General features: G+C 44.7%; 2 protein-coding genes across 7 annotated transcripts in view; both read left to right on the top strand.

Annotated features, from left to right (window-relative positions):
• The window catches only part of cep112 (centrosomal protein 112), a 94739-nt gene extending 91241 nt beyond the window's left edge, over positions 1 to 3498 (top strand). For 4 of the 5 annotated variants that reach the window (XM_027006744.3, XM_081710723.1, XM_081710722.1 and 1 more), the window contains 3 exons: positions 374 to 475; positions 1940 to 2004; positions 3150 to 3498. In XM_027006744.3, coding sequence (XP_026862545.2) covers positions 374 to 475; positions 1940 to 2004; positions 3150 to 3153 — 171 coding nt within the window. In that variant the 3' untranslated portion in view covers positions 3154 to 3498. Of the gene's footprint in view, positions 1 to 373; positions 476 to 1939; positions 2009 to 3149 lie in introns of those variants that run through there. The other variant, XM_027006745.3, reaches the window with a different exon arrangement.
• An 8898-nt stretch (positions 3499 to 12396) lies between these two features.
• The window catches only part of axin2 (axin 2 (conductin, axil)), a 16708-nt gene continuing 13320 nt past the window's right edge, over positions 12397 to 15784 (top strand). Inside the window, exons 1-2 of one of the 2 annotated variants that reach the window (XM_035531441.1) lie at positions 12397 to 12960; positions 14481 to 15412. In XM_035531441.1, the coding sequence (XP_035387334.1) occupies positions 14592 to 15412 (821 nt within the window). In that variant the 5' untranslated portion in view covers positions 12397 to 12960; positions 14481 to 14591. The remainder of the gene's footprint in view (positions 12961 to 14480; positions 15413 to 15784) is intronic. The other variant, XM_035531445.2, reaches the window with a different exon arrangement.

The raw sequence follows: 15784 nt of genomic DNA on the forward strand, positions 1-15784 counted from the left end.
CCTAATGTTGTAGTTAACATAGCAGTTTCTCCTGTGATAAGATCTAAGAACTTCATTTTAAGCGATACTTTGTTTCTGGAAGCTTCCGCATTCGTGACCTCTCTGTGTACCCTCACTCCAAAGAGTAGTGCGTCTCATCCATTCAGCAGTTCTGACATACAAGCAGCCTGCGTATGTGTGTGAGGGTTTGCCGGGGGATTGCTAACCAAGCCTAGCCTACAGGCTGTGGTTTGTACTGTGTAATTTAAGGGCTAGACAGACTGCTCCCCTCTTCACAGGGCTTTGTTGGTCCCTCCAGTCTCCTAGGGGCTGACCGCAGTACATGGCAGCCAGGTGGGGGCGCTCTTACACTCTCCTTCTCCCCCCTCTGTAGATTACACGCATCCGTCAGCAGTATGAGATGAAGATCAAAGGCCTGATGCCCGTCGAGCTCAGGCAGGAGCTAGAGGACACCATCACCTCCCTAAAGTCACAGGCAAGAAACACACACACACTCAAACACATCACTGCAATGTGGATGCACACATCAGCACACAGACTTCACAGTTTATTGTCACCACAGAACAGTAAATCATGTAAAAGTCTTCAACAGGCTGAAACATATGTGTTGTAGGGGGGCATTTCATCAGTGGAATGTTTTAATCATAGTCCACTCAGTAAACTGGTCTTATCAAAACCAAGTGAGCAGCAATCTTCACTTCAGTAAATGAGCTAGCTAATGGTGTTAGGGTTGTCCATGATAAGAAAAACACAAGGCCTCTCTGTGTAAAAGGGTTTTAGATATACTTTCAAAAAATGGCCAGTTTGGTTCCTGTTTGAACTGAAGCAGATTTGTTTGTGTGCCAGCTATTTAGTGACTGCACTCTGCTCTGTTATTTTGAAAACATTATTGCACCTATTATTTATTGAACCAGTGATCTTCTAATCAACTAATGTTGAAAGCTGGCTTTTCCAGCAAAAGGGGAAAAAATATGCTTCTCCAAGCATTCTGACATGTTCTAACTAATGTCCTGTTTTATAAAATAATATATGCTGTTGAAATATTTTAATGAAACCTCAGAAAAGTATTCCTAAATATCAGCTTTGATGTACTGATCGAATTTCCCTTGTCTGGATATTTTGTAATATTCAGTCTCTTCTCTATTTAAATCTCTTGTGTAGCCTCTCCTGTGAAGCTCTTTGCAGTCTCCTGTGCTCTTTTGAATGCCGCATTTAAATGTCATTGCGTTTTACGCTTTCCCCGAGATCACAGCATGGCAGTCTCCTCTTCTCCACAGTCAGGCCCTCTCTGAGGTTCCTTCAGAGAGGCCAAACCTGGAGGCTTTGAACTGGAGTGTCTCTTGTTTATTTGATTCTTTGGATTAGAAGGTTGTGCGGGGGTTAGGGGGAGGGGGTTCGCTAACGAGGAGTGCGCGTTGGACGTAGGTCTCGTTTGGCTGCAGGACTTTGAAGTCCCAGGCTCAATTCATCTTCCCTCAACCGCAATTACAGGCAGCAGTCACATTATCACTGGCTTCATGTGCTCCAGCCGTGCACTTATTACTCACGCTGGACAATTCCCTGTGTCTCAGCCTGAACCTAGGAAGGAAATTTTCCTTAAACTTCACGAATCCAGGCAAACAGACCCTGTGAGTGCAAGCACTCTAAGCACTGAACCGCTCCCATGTTTTTTAGCCCCTCCTCGTCATACCGGTGGGGCTGGTGATCTGGGTATCTGGGATCTAGTTCATATGTGGTGATCAGGCCTGTTGTATGGTGTCATAATGAGCAGCACATATCACTAGTCACGCAAGGCTGAAATGTCCATCTGCAGCCTCTGTTCCTCTTCCTCATTGGGCATATAAGGAGGTGCAAGGTTCTGTCTCATCTAAATTTGCACACGTGTCTGTGTGTGTGTACGTGCGTGTGTGCATGTGGGTTTTTGCATGCATTTGTTCAGGTGAACTTCCTCCAGAAGAGAGCGTCTGTTCTACAGGAAGACTTGGACACTTGCCGCAGCAAGAGGTGAGAACCCGGTCACCTCCTAGTACACACACACGCACACACACACACACACACACACACACACACACACACACCAACGCACAGCATATTTACTCACTCAGACTGATATGTGAAAATGTACACACACACACACACACACACACACACACACACACACACACATCCATCCACACAACCTCTTAACCTTTGATACCTTTTCATTGAACACCATAAAAATGAACCAGCTAACATTTTCAAAATGTCACTGCGACACACAAATGTTACATTTTGTAAATGTCTGTTCAGGTTTTTTTATAATAAATCAGCAGACCTTAGAGCAGCCTTTCATGTGCTGCCCATTTATCACTTATATGCGAAATATCCACACTAATCCAACAACATTCTAATCCAATATGTTTAGGCATATGAATCATCAAGATCCTGCACGTAACAGTATGATCCAGTTATAGTCCACAGTCTCCCCTGCCCCCAAACCAAATGTTATTGTCCAGTTACAACCAGATCCAGATATCCTACTGATGTTACTGACCACTCTATACATTCACGAGCGCACGTACACACACACACACACACACACACACACACACACACACACACACACACACACACGCGCACACACACTACTTGTCCTGTATGGGGCCCAGCCTTTTCCAGGTGTGAACAGGCTCTTTTGATCCAGATGGGGGGGGGACGACAAACAGAAGTAGGTTTTTTCGTTTTGTGTTGCTGATTGATGCCCACTTCCTCCTTTTCTTTAATAGTCATTCTTTCTGTGTTTGAAGAGGCATTGTGACTATTCAAATATTGGTCTTCTTGAGAAGCGCAGCTGGAGCAGGGGGAGGGCTGACATATTGTGAGGAAAAGCAACACACAAGTCTGATCTCAGAGTGAATAAAGTCACTGATTTACTTGTTAAAGCATAAACGCATGGGTGCAGGCGTTTTGCAGCCCGAGCTTGTGTGTAATACTGCAGTCTCCTGCTGGGTTAAGTGCTCCTGATGAGTGGGATCTGTCAGGAGCTCTGGCTGTCACTCCACCTCTTTCTTGTCAGCTTCCTGCCTGTGTTTATCTGACCCGCTGCTCCCTGACCAAGCAAATATCACACCTTCCCATCTGACTTCTCTCTATCATCCCCTCCCCCCCAGGTAATCGAGGACATCATATATTAACCATTATGTTCGTTTACTGGTGGAGATTTCAAGAATGAAGTGAGCATTACAGCGCCTCCAAAAACAGCGAAGAGCCCCATCCTCATCCTCAATCTCTGCGTCTGGGAGCATATTATTATTGCGCTTGTACGTTTCCTGTGCCATGTGAATTTTCCTGTATTGTTTTGATGTTTTTATGCACTGATCCATCATATTTATTTACTGTTTTTAACACATTTTCAAGTTGTTTTTGCTTTACTCATGAGACTTTAGTCCTGTTCACTTGATTCAGAAAAATGAGGCAAATGGCTTTTATTAAATGCTTTTTATAAACACCTATTTTTTAAACTTTCTCATTTGCTCATTGTCTTTTGTGAACCTGCTCAAAAACATCACATTTATTTTTTGCTCCACTTATTCACTGTACTAATGCTGGTAAACATGTAGATGGGCGACACTCCAACCCAGTGTTGCCTGTTTGCGCTGCATGTGTGTTATGGTGTGTAAAGGACATAAGCACTAAACGCTAGCGTGCGGCTCTGGTGTGTTAAGCACATGGATGCTAAACTGTAGCGTGCGGCGCTGATGTGTTAAGCACATGGATGCTAAACTCTAGCGTGCGGCTCTGGTGTGTTAAGAACATGGGTGCTAAACACTAGCGTGCAGCTCTGGTGTGTTAAGAACATGGATGCTAAATGCTAGCGTGCGGCTCTGGTGTATTAAGAACATGGGTGCTAAACTCTAGCGTGCAGCTCTGGTGTGTTAAGAACATGGATGCTAAACGCTAGCATGCGGCTCTGGTGTATTAAGAACATGAGTGCTAAACACTAGCGTGCAGCTCTGGTGTGTTAAGAACATGGGTGCCAAACGCTAGCGTGCAGTTTTGCTCTCATGTCAGAGAGCACTACCACTTGTAGTTGGCCCACAGTGACCGCTGGGTCGAGGAACTTCGGTGCATGTAGTGTTCTTTACCCTGCTGCATACTTCATTCTCTTCTCCCTTAATGCCTGACACTTGTGCTCACTTGATTTTACCACCAGATAGCAGCTTTTTAATGACTAGGTCTTTTCCCTGTTAGTTAATGACTACAGATCCCAGCGTGAGCCTCTTTTGCTCTCTGTGTTTATAGCCAAAACCCCTTTAGCAAAGAGATCCTCATTGATCCAAATAGTTGGAATTCCATTTTCTTTCTTTTTCTTTCTTCTTTTTTTAAAGGCCAGACCGCTCTAGAGATGAAAGCGATCTTCGGGGATTCATTTTTCTGCGGCTTCGGCATGTTTGTTATAGAGAAATGATGAAATGAGAGGAACAGCCACTCAAACGACACTCCCGTTCACTGGGCCTGCTGCTCTTGCAACATGCCGTGATCATTTGTTTAACCAGCGGCTCCACTGGAAAACCAGAGGGATGACCAGGCTGTACGAGCACATTAAAACTGCCTGCCTTTGTTTTCCATACATATCTCAGGTCTCTCTTAAATGGGGAGATGGTTGTGCTCTTAATCGCTGGTTTGGTCTGAAAGGCACTGCTGTACCTAGGCAGGTCCTCATTAGCTCTTGGCCCACATCCTGTTCTTCACATAAACGCCCTGACTGGCATGTAGAGTCAAACACTTCCACAAGCTCACTCTGAACCTTTATAAATATTGGACTGGTCTGTGTGCTGAATTGGTTTGAGGGATTCTTTTTCCAGTAAGACATTATTTTGAGGTCACTAATACTAAACCACATTCGGAAAACAAGAAACCCAGCTGCTCTGCTCTGGATTAGAGATGGCTACACCAATCTGGATTAGAGATGGCTGCACCGATTTGGATTAGATTTGCCAACTTGGCCCATTTACCCACTCTAGTTCCACGTGAGATCTGGGCTAGCATGTGCGAAGGTAACACTACCCCAGTAGATATTTATTTGATGTGCAGATTGCTCTGTCAGAACCAGGCACAGTACCTGTGGTCCAAAATCAGAGTAGGGGGAGTTCAGGCTCTCGCTGAATAGACAGGCCTGGGGGGACTTTTGATTGTTAGGACTGGAGCAAGCGTCCAAAGCACAAGCATCTGCCTGTAAAGAGAGCGTCTCCCAGTCTGCTATGGTGTGTTTTATCAAGCAATGTGTCTCCACGTTTGGGTTTAATGAAACAAAGGCTTTGGTCAGAGGGAGGGTGTGCTTTGGTCGGAGGGGCCGGGCTATGGTCAGAGAGGAGTGGGTTTTGGTCAGAGGGTAATGGACTTGGGTAGATACGAGTGGCCGAGGGGGATGGAGTCGGGCAGGTTGCCTGACCTCTTGACCACTGTCCACAGCAGTAGTGACTCCACCGTCCGTAGGGTTCACGTAATGACATAATGTGTCCCACTTCCTTTCTTGTTGTCTTTTTTCCCTCTGTTTGTCTCTCTTTCACTCCACTTCTCTCCCCCACTCCCTGACCCTCCCTTCCTTTCCCTCCAAACTGTCCTGGAGAAGCTGGAGCCTGCATTCTGCTGAACAATAGCTGCTGCCCTTCGAGGCTTTCACCATGACCTGAGGGACACAGCAGAGTCAGTGAGTCTATCCCAGCGCAGGGGTCACTCTCTCAATGGGTCTGCACTCGGTGGATTTCCGTAACACAGTCCCACTCTAGCCAAAACCTGCTGCTACTTTCAATCCCACCTATGGCTTTCATATCCTGACGGTTCAGGGAGGATCAAAGGTTTACCAACATCTTCCTGTGGTGGGTGTGTGAGTATGGCCATACACATTATTTATTGATGAGCAAATCAACAAATGTGCCATAAAGCGCTGATTACAGCCAGTATTCATGTGCAATTTTATTGAACAATCTCAAATGAACCATGTGCTGCATAGGACCATGTCCATACAGACCAGTGCAGCTGAGTCAGAGCAAAGTCAGCCCTCGTACAGTACATATTGTATACTGGAGGGAAGGGGACAGGAGAGTGCATGCGCCCATGCCTGCTCCCCACGGATCCTGCAGGATATTAGCTGAGAAGGTTGAGCTGCTGACTGACGCTTTTTCACTTGGGACCTGGATGACAGTAGAGATGCTTTTTTGGTTTGTTTTTCTTCTTTTTAAAGGTAGCACTGGGGAAGCGCATCCAGTGATCCACCAGGCACTTGTTATATTTTTCCTCTCCCCATGACGCCTGTCTGCTCACCTGCACCACCAATACTATGGGTGTGTGTGTATATGTATATGCACTGTTTCTCTGCCGCTTGCGTGGGCCAGCTTTTCCACGGCTCTGTCACTCATGTGCCAGTGTGGCACAGCCAGAACGGGAGGCTTCAGGGAGTTGCAGTCCACTGCGACGCCAGAGGAGTCCTACGGTGAAGTCCTTGATTGGGAGGAGTCCCTACGGCGAAGTCCTTCAGTGGGAGGAGTCCTACGGCAAAGTCCTTCAGTGGGAGGAGTCCTACGGCAAAGTCCTTCAGTGGGAGGAGTCCTAGGGCAAAGTCCTTCAGTGGGAGGAGTCCTAGGGCAAAGTCCTTCAGTGGGAGGAGTCCTACGGAGAAGTCCTTCAGTGGAAGGAGTCCTACAATGAAGTCCTTCAGGTACAGATGGAATGCAGATGCTTGGCAGCAACAATCTCCTTGTTATTCATTTGCCACATGGATTTTCTGTCAGAGCTGCATCTGTTGAGCGTGTGCAGACCAGGCTGCATCCACCCCCACCCCCACCCCCCCCAACATGCAGCAGCTGAGAAGAACTCACCCAAGTCTGGTTTCTGTCTGTGTCATGCTCTTTTACCTTATGACATAGCTTTAGCTGTGCGGCAGCCTTGTCTGTCGGTCTAAGAAAATACTTCCTACTGTCCGGACTCCACATTTAATGTGGCTTAATAAATGAAAGGCGGCTTAGCTCAACCCAGCACTGCTCATGCTGTCCAGGCTGAGGCTGCTGAGATAGTGCCGGCAACGATCACTAAACACTGTGTTTATGATCACCCACTCCCCAGAGCATGCGCCGCGTTACTGGTCTTGTTTCACCTCCCAGAACAGTCAGAAAAATGTCCTGCACTGGTTATGCATGTTCATGCAGGGAAGTTTGGGACGTCTGTCGCTGCCTGGATCTGCTGTTGCCATCAACAAGAAATTCAGCTTGTTGCCTGTGTATAATGTGTTGAAAGCCATTCACTCTTGTGCATTGGCTTTAGTCTTCAGAATTATAATCACAGGAACATGAGAGTCCTCTTCTGGTCAGTGCTATTCATTTGACTGGTGATTCTCACACAGCTTGAAGGCAGTCTAGAAGTTCTCTGTGGTGGTCATTTGTGTCTTGTGGTCCTTACTTGTCCATTCCACTACTACAGGAGTGAAGCAGCGAGAGAATGGAGATGATGCTGTTGTTCGAGCATTTTGCCTCATGTTTACTGTCTGACAGCTGCGTATGTTGATGTTTATGTGACAGCTCTGTCAGAACTAGTGACAGCCTGGCTTCTGCGATGACAGCTTATCTCCTGCCTTTCTGCCTAATGCCTTTCTCCTGAATTTGCCTTTCTCTGGATTTACTAGAGACAAGGTGCTGGTTGAAACAATCTTTTTTAAGGTCAGATTTGCCACAGTCCTTTACAATTTAAGGTCAGGGCCAAGTGGGGTAGGGCTGGTCTGAGATATCTTTATTAGAGTAGCTCCACCAGCAGCAAGGAAATTCAAGTGGATGGCAACTTCTGTTTCACGTCTAGCATCATTTGAAGTCTCAGACTATGAGTGTGGAAAGGTAATGAATAATGCTTGGTTTGTCAGGCCAAAACTTGACTCTTTAACAGTTGACTTCCCTTTTCCAGCCCAGTGCTTGGGGCTTAGAGAGGCATGGAGTGAGAGCAAGAGACCCAGGTCCAGGGGGGAAGTGGATCTCCACACACGAGTGGGCAATTCTAAAGCATTTCAGATCAGAGCAAGCTCTCATCTTTCTTTTTTCTTAAAGCAATGAGAGAGTGTGTCTGTATGAGAGAGTGTCTGTATGTTTGTGTGTGTGTGTATACATATGCCTACATAAATGTGTCTGCCCATGCTTGTCTACCAGTGCACTTCCAAAACTTTCCACAATTCTTTGATTGAGCGACATCAAAGCCGTGGTAGCCACTGGTGCCTGTCCGCTCTAATAATCATTTGCCTGCTGAGGTCACCTCCGTTGCCTCTAAACCCATCTTTGCCATGGCGATAATCCAGCAACCCCTCCCAACCCCACACCAGTACTAGCAAAAAGCAAATGAAAGTCATTACTGCAGATGTGTAGGGTTTCATGGCCAAAAAGGGATTAGCATAGACATCAGACATTGTTTCTATACATTGTTTAACTTTAAAGTCAAGCGCAAAATGGGATTAAAACAAAAGGAGCAGGAAAGGCAGTAAATAGCCTTCAGTAACTCGACTAGGCAAAAGTATCCGGGCTAGAGCTTGAACAGCCTTGGCTCGGAGAACAGCCCGGTTGCAGAAACTGCCTTTGTTGTCTGTATATCTGCTCTTCTGCTTGCATCCTAAAATACTAGAACCAATACAGGCTGAGGAGAAGGTTCAGTGTCTTCAGATTGGTCTTTTTTCCCCCTAAACGATGGTCTCTTAACTGACCAGATCTGTTTAGTAGTTCTTCCTTTAATTTGAAGGAAATGAGGTACCATGTCTACTTCAAAGCCTTCTTTTACTCCACATTTTAAATTTGGTTTTTTCCAGAGAGCCTGCATGCCAGCCAGTTCTGCTGACAGCCACATTTATTCTCTCGCCCACAATTCAGAGCCTTGTCTCTTCTTCCTCTCTCTCCTTCTTTATTGGGGAGGGCATCTCTGTCACTCTTAGCTTCACTAATGATAGTGTCGCAGAGTGGTGGGGGTGATTATTTGCCTAAGCTGTCACTTCCTCTAAAAGTGTTGCCCTTGGTGGGTATATAGCATGCAAATTATGAACAGAAACCCCTGTTATCTGGTTCTTTTTTTATATTTCTGCTTAATGTCCCTTTCCCTTCCTCCTACTCTCTCGATCTCTCTGACTATTTCTTTTTCTCGCCCTCACACACACTCGCGCACGCGCACACACAGTTGTGCATACACACATACACATGCAAAAATGGACAGTCCCTCTCCCCATGGACCTCTGTGATAATTGCTCTAAGTCTCCCATTTGGTTTCATTTTCCATTGTCCTTCCCAGTCTTTGGTCTGGCTTGAGATAAAGGGATAATCACTTCAAAGCACAACTGCTAAGAGTTTAACCCCGAGCCAACAGCAGCGGCGGACAATACAGTAACTGAAAGGAGCTGCAGCCCAGAGGCCTGGTGTGTGTGGAAGGACAGAAGCGCACACCCACACCCTCCACTTTTATGGCTGTTTATGGCTGCAGAAGTGGACAGTGTCCTTGGGTTACAGACTCTTTGCTTCGTCCAATTTGGAGTACGAGCCATCCAGCGTTACACTTTCTACTCACTGTGTACGGAGATTACACTTTGCACTGATTACATAGAGATTGTATAGAGATTATTACACTTTACACTGACTACACAGAGATCGTATAGAGATTATTACACTTTACACTGACTACATAGAGATCGTATAGAGATTATTACACTTTACACTGACTACACAGAGATCGTATAGAGATTATTACACTTTACACTGACTACATAGAGATTGTATAGAGATGATTACACTTTACACTGACTACACAGAGATCGTATAGAGATTATTACACTTTACACTGACTACATAGAGATCGTATAGAGATTATTACACTTTACACTGACTACACAGAGATCGTATAGAGATTATTACACTTTACACTGACTACATAGAGATTGTATAGAGATGATTACACTTTACACTGACTACACAGAGATCGTATAGATATTATTACACTTTACACTGACTACATAGAGATCGTATAGAGATTATTACACTTTACACTGACTACATAGAGATTGTATAGAGATTATTACACTTTACACTGACTACATAGAGATTGTATAGAGATTATTACACTTTACACTGACTACATACCAAAATGAGCTTTTCTGACCTCTTGCCTTTGTCATGTATGCACAACAAGTCCGGGTTATGTGACCTTTCTGCTGCCTTTTAATGCCAGTACACATGTAGACTTCATAGCAGCTCTGCGTGTATATATAATCAAACACACTATTTCTTCCAGACTCTTCACATTCCAGTGGACGTCATATAATCACCACTGAGTCTGAAGTCCCCATAGTGCCATACTGCATACGCACACAGCGAGGGAAGTCAAGAAGCCCAACTGAGGTGTCCACGTGCATGTCGATTAGGACTACACATGGTCCACCCTGCACTGTAATGCTTTAATTACTTCCCGCTGCTTATGGCATTAAGGCCCAATGTTGGGTTTTGTTTGTAGGTTCTCTTGGCTGTGGACCAACAAGGCCTCACTCTCATGTGCGATTGTGTGAATGATGATGTGAAAGGAGTTCTGGGGAGATTTGATCTGTTTCAGCACTGAAGCAGACAGTGTGAAAGGTGTTGGCTCTAAGCTTGTACTGGTGAGCTCATTATCATGTAATCATGTGCTGCACACTGTGCCGCCGACCACACCACTGGAGATGCATCTCGCTGCCTACTAATTCATTTATTTTACGATATTCTGTGCCTTAATGTTTAACATCAAAGGCACAATAACACCTTTGAAGTATCATGTGGGTGAGATCAGTGAGCATTTTCCCTCTGCATTTGAAAATGCAGGACAAGCTTTTCTGGTAGTTCCACTTCTGCAGAGATGAGACCTGGATATGTTGGTATAAGCCCAGCAGCCTTTTCCTCAGAGTTCTTGCTTTTCTTTAGTGACGAGGTGATTTTTTTTCCAATTGATATCAAATAATATTTTGTTTGTGTTATATTTGAATAGCAGATACTATCCAATCTGCAGCAGACAGTTGAGAGATTTGAATGGGCTTTCGTAAAGGTTCTAATTTTATCCAAAAATAGCTGGTATTTGCCATTATTATAACTGATATTTTCAGAGAAAATCCTTAATGAATGATACAGGTGCATACACAAGCCAGTGTTTTGTGGACATCCTAAAGTAAGCTCTTTGGAATCCAAATCATTTCTAAGATGTAGTGACTAAATGACCTAACGTCAATAAAGGACATTATTTATCAGAAGTGTAAATTAAACCAGTGCATTCTGATTTGTTCTGGTTGGATGACATTTTCTGATCAATCTATCACCTGTCACCCATGATTCTGAATAACTGGGAATCTCACAAAAGGCAGTATTACACTTATCAAGCCACAAAATATTTATTAACACTTTTACACTCAGCCATTATATGTTTAGGAAGTAGTAAAATATTAGTTTTCACTGCTATTTGAATTGTTTACATTTTTAATGCAAGTTATTATAAGATATGTTTGTTTTAAGTGGGTTGCCTATGGTTTCATGGGGAATAGATTATCAGTCAAACCATCAAAATTACTTTAAACTTTTTTGAATGCTTTTAAGATTAGTAAACTAAAAATACTTGCTGACAGAAGCTATTCAATCAGAGCAGTTCTGAGGTAAACTTGTCTTACTTTATCATCAGCGTTTTGTGTGAGATGAGATTAAGTTGGTATTCCTATTGTTCAAGTGTAAATAGAAAGGTCTTATTAGAAAGTATGCACTTCCTCATGGGAAAAAGCCTTAACTGTAAAGTTTAAAGTATACATGTTTAAAGAAATAGGGAACATGAGTCATGGTTACATAGCACAAGTTAATGTACAAATTAAGGGATTATTCATTTTCATTTTGGATTATTTATGAGGGTAAAAGAAACAGTGACAAAAGAGGGTGAACTTTCATCTCAGATAAATACAGGTTTAAAACTTGCCTGTGTAAATACCACTACAATTTTGTTGCCCTTTCTTCATTTGGAGACATTTGCCCGGGCGGGGTTGGGAGGGGGCATAACCTAACCTACTGTTACTTCCCTTGAGTGTCTTGTTTCGCTTCGAAATGTGTTCCTTGCAAAACTCTTTTCCATTAAAAGCTTTTTTAATAGATTTTTTTTTTTACCTTAAAGGGACATTGTACAATTCTACAAAGTCGTTTCGTCTGTGAATCCATTTAAGACGCACATCATTTGGGAATGTTACTGTCAGAGCAGTGTGTTTGCGTGAATCCACGATTAATTAGGGTGTAAACACGTGTCCGGTAGTGAATGGGTTAACGTGAGAAGTGCGCGTGGAGAGGAAGGAGGCCTGCGTCTTTAAAGTGGCTGCAGAAGCAGAAGGCTCGCGGGGATAGTGCTATTGGGGCGGCGGATCACTTACTTCTGACGTTCCAAAGCCTCGGGGACTTGGCGCAAGATTGCTCGGCTTTGATAAGGTCCTTGCAACTTGGTAGCAACTTTTCTTTTGCCAACACTCTCGGTGAGCTTTTTGCGCACTTTCTTGCAGATCCGCCATCCATTATTCTTACCTTTTAGTTGGCTTTTTTTGTATACTATGCATTAATACTTCTAGCTGAAGTTGTTCTGGGATGTATACTTTTTCCCTTTACAAGTGCGCCATTTATTTTCTATGTACCTTTCGGGACCGGACTGTCGGCTGCTCGCTTTGATGTTCTCACTTAAACCCCGAGCCCAGTACGTATTGGAGTAGCCTAAAGGAGATCTGCCGTGTGGCATGGAAGCCTGAGCGCCTGGGAAAGCACGGGAAAGACAGACCTTTTTCTGCAGGAAAGTGCGTTTTAGTTCCTTTTCAGCGACAAAAACACACAGATCGCTGAACAATAGGAGTGACGCTTAAGTGGATATTGTGGATTATTTTTCGCTTGTGGGAAAACTGGACTTTTGGGGGAGCAAACTCATGGATCGATGGTGAGTTACGAGCGTGTTCTCGCGCTGGCCCCGCAGGGTTGCTTTGATATACTGTTGACTTGCTTTGAAGTAATCTGGCTGTGTGGAAACCAAGTCCTTTTTGCTATATATATATATATATATATATATATATATATATATATATATATATATATATATATATATATATATATATATATATATATAAAAGGTTCGCGACAGATTTCTTGGTTGTAGACGCTCTGTTGCATTATTGAAGCCCAAATGAGTGACTCTCTCCTTGTGTGTTCTTTGACTGTGGTTATAGAGTATTCATTATCCTGCTCGAAAGAACTGAGTGGAATTGCACCCCCCTGAGATCTAAGACTTCTGTGTACTTGCGGGTTTAAAGTTGAATAGGGCTTTTTATTTTTCTCTCGAAACGGCGGTGGTTTGATAGTGCATATATTATTCTTGTCCGAGTCGAACAAAAAGAATGTGGGAAGAAAATGTAATCAAATGTAATGCGGTAAGGATAGTAATGGGCTATGCGTCTGGTTGTGCATTCTGGCAAGTCACATGAAATATAACCCTTAAAGAAGGGTTTCTAACAGACTACGTTAAAGAGAATGGCAGTTTGCTTCGCCGTTTTTATATAAGATGGGGAAGAGAAGCTTTAAGACTGCCCCTGGCTGTCGGAAACTCAGCGTTACATTGTATCAGTTTTCGAACTGCTATACTGCAGCAACATTATCCGAGAGTTGCTTGCGGGCTTGATGGCGTTATTGACGGTGCGCCCATCTTAGTGGAGTTTTCCGATGTTTTAGTGTAAAAAACTGGCATGTGCTGGAGAAAGCAAGGATCAGCTGTTCAGTCTTAAAATGTTGAGTGAAACATTGCCTTGTTGATAGTGTAGTACGCTTTGGCTAGGCTGCCATATGCTCTTTGCAACGCTGGTTGTAATTAGTGCAATCCACTGAGGTGTTTTTATTCATGCAAATATCAAGTTTCTGTAAGCTGTGATATGGTTAGGGCGTATTTGGGTTATAAAAACAGGAAGACTAGCTTGTGAGATTTCGCTTGGTGTGGTTTGGTTTTTTTTTTTACGTTATCTTAGTAATTCAGTGTATGAATCTTACTAGCTAACGGAAATCTATTAAATGTACTGATCTCCTTTACCGATGTTAGACTGAGTGCAATTTACAACCGACCTAATGCGAGACTTGAATCAAGCGTTATGTTAACTTGTCAAAAGAAACTTGCGGTTTTAGAATAGTAAAAGAAGATAAACTTGTTAAAAAGAAGACCACGAGACGTGGTCTGCACGCGCTTTTACATTCTGTGCCGCATTTTGCAATTAACGGTGATGTCAGAATTCCATAGAGTCGATTTCGCAACCCCACACACATGTTCTTTAGGATCCGGGGATAGTCGTGCCAGCTTCCCCCAAAATAACTGGAGCTTTTCCTTCTGCAAACCTGTTAGTATTTGACTGAACTCCATGTCTGCCTTTGAAGTTTGCGCGGATCTGGTTTTGATCAGATCAATACTTTCTGTTTCAGAGAGAAGACGGGCAGAGCAGCTCTCCCCTGCTGACTTAAGAGAGTGAGGAGATTACTGTAGAGCGCAGAGGAAGGGCGCGAGGCGGACAGGCTGCTGCTCGCGCTGGAGCCATGAATAGGGTACTAACAGACCCTGTCGTCAGTAGCTTCAGAGAAGATGCTCCTCGCCCCCCCGTCCCGGGGGAAGAGGGTGAGACGAGATGCTACAATCCCAGCAAACTTGCCGTGATGAGACCCAGAAACACTTTGAAATCGCCGGTGACTGCTCCTCCCGGCTCCGCGGCGAGGAGAGATGAGGACCGGCTCGGAGAACCCGAAGGGAGCGCCTCCCCGGAGTCGCCGCGTGCTCGGTGGACAAAATCTTTGCATTCGCTTCTCGGGGACCAAGACGGTGCACAACTTTTTCGGGAATTTTTGGAGCGGGAGAAATGTGTGGACACTTTAGACTTCTGGTTCGCTTGCAATGGTTTCAGGCAGATGGACCTCAAGGACACCAAAACGTTGCGAGTGGCCAAAGCGATTTACAAGCGATACATCGAGAACAGCGGCGATGTTTCCAAACAGCTCAAGCCTGCTACTAAAACGTTTATTAGAGACAACATTAAGAGGCAGCAGATCGATTCGGCGATGTTTGACCAGGCGCAAACGGAGATTCAGACAACCATGGAAGAAAATGCGTATCAGATGTTCTTGACCTCTGACCTGTACCTGGAGTACGGACGGAGCGGGTGCGAAAACCCCACACACGTCAACCCCAACGGACTCGCGAGCCTGAAACTTGTGTGTGGCTACTTGCCGACGCTTAACGAAGAAGAGGAATGGAGCTGTAACGACTTTAAAGCCAAAGCGTTGGCTGTGGTCGGACTGTCCGCTAAAGCGCTACGCCCGGCTCCTTCACTGAGGGCTGTGGAGGTTGTGGAGAAAGGCTACAGGTAAGAGCTCGCCAAAGTCGTCTTCACTGCACACACCGAGAAGGAGCCGAGGGAGGGGACTCCGTCATGCCGCCTCCGACAGCAGTGCAGGGCTTTATTCATGTACTGGCCATGCGTTATTACGTTAGTCATTTGAAACTTGAAAAGCGTCTGAAAACGTCGTAACGCGTGTATGATCGCTCACCTGGCTTGCGTTAGGCCGCAGGGAGAGCAGGGGAAACGTCAGCGCGGCAATTCTTCCTTTCAAGTCTGTGGTGTCTCGCGCGCGGCCCACTGCTGGCGCGCGGGAGTTTCCTGTACTTTGAAGTTACTCCGCAGATAGATCGTCATCTTCCACAGGAACGTTGCAAAGCAAATCTAGCTCCGGTCATC

Source organism: Electrophorus electricus, chromosome 3 (assembly GCF_041902795.1).
Source record: "Electrophorus electricus isolate QZ-2024a chromosome 3, ASM4190279v1, whole genome shotgun sequence".
NCBI lineage: Eukaryota > Metazoa > Chordata > Actinopteri > Gymnotiformes > Gymnotidae > Electrophorus > Electrophorus electricus.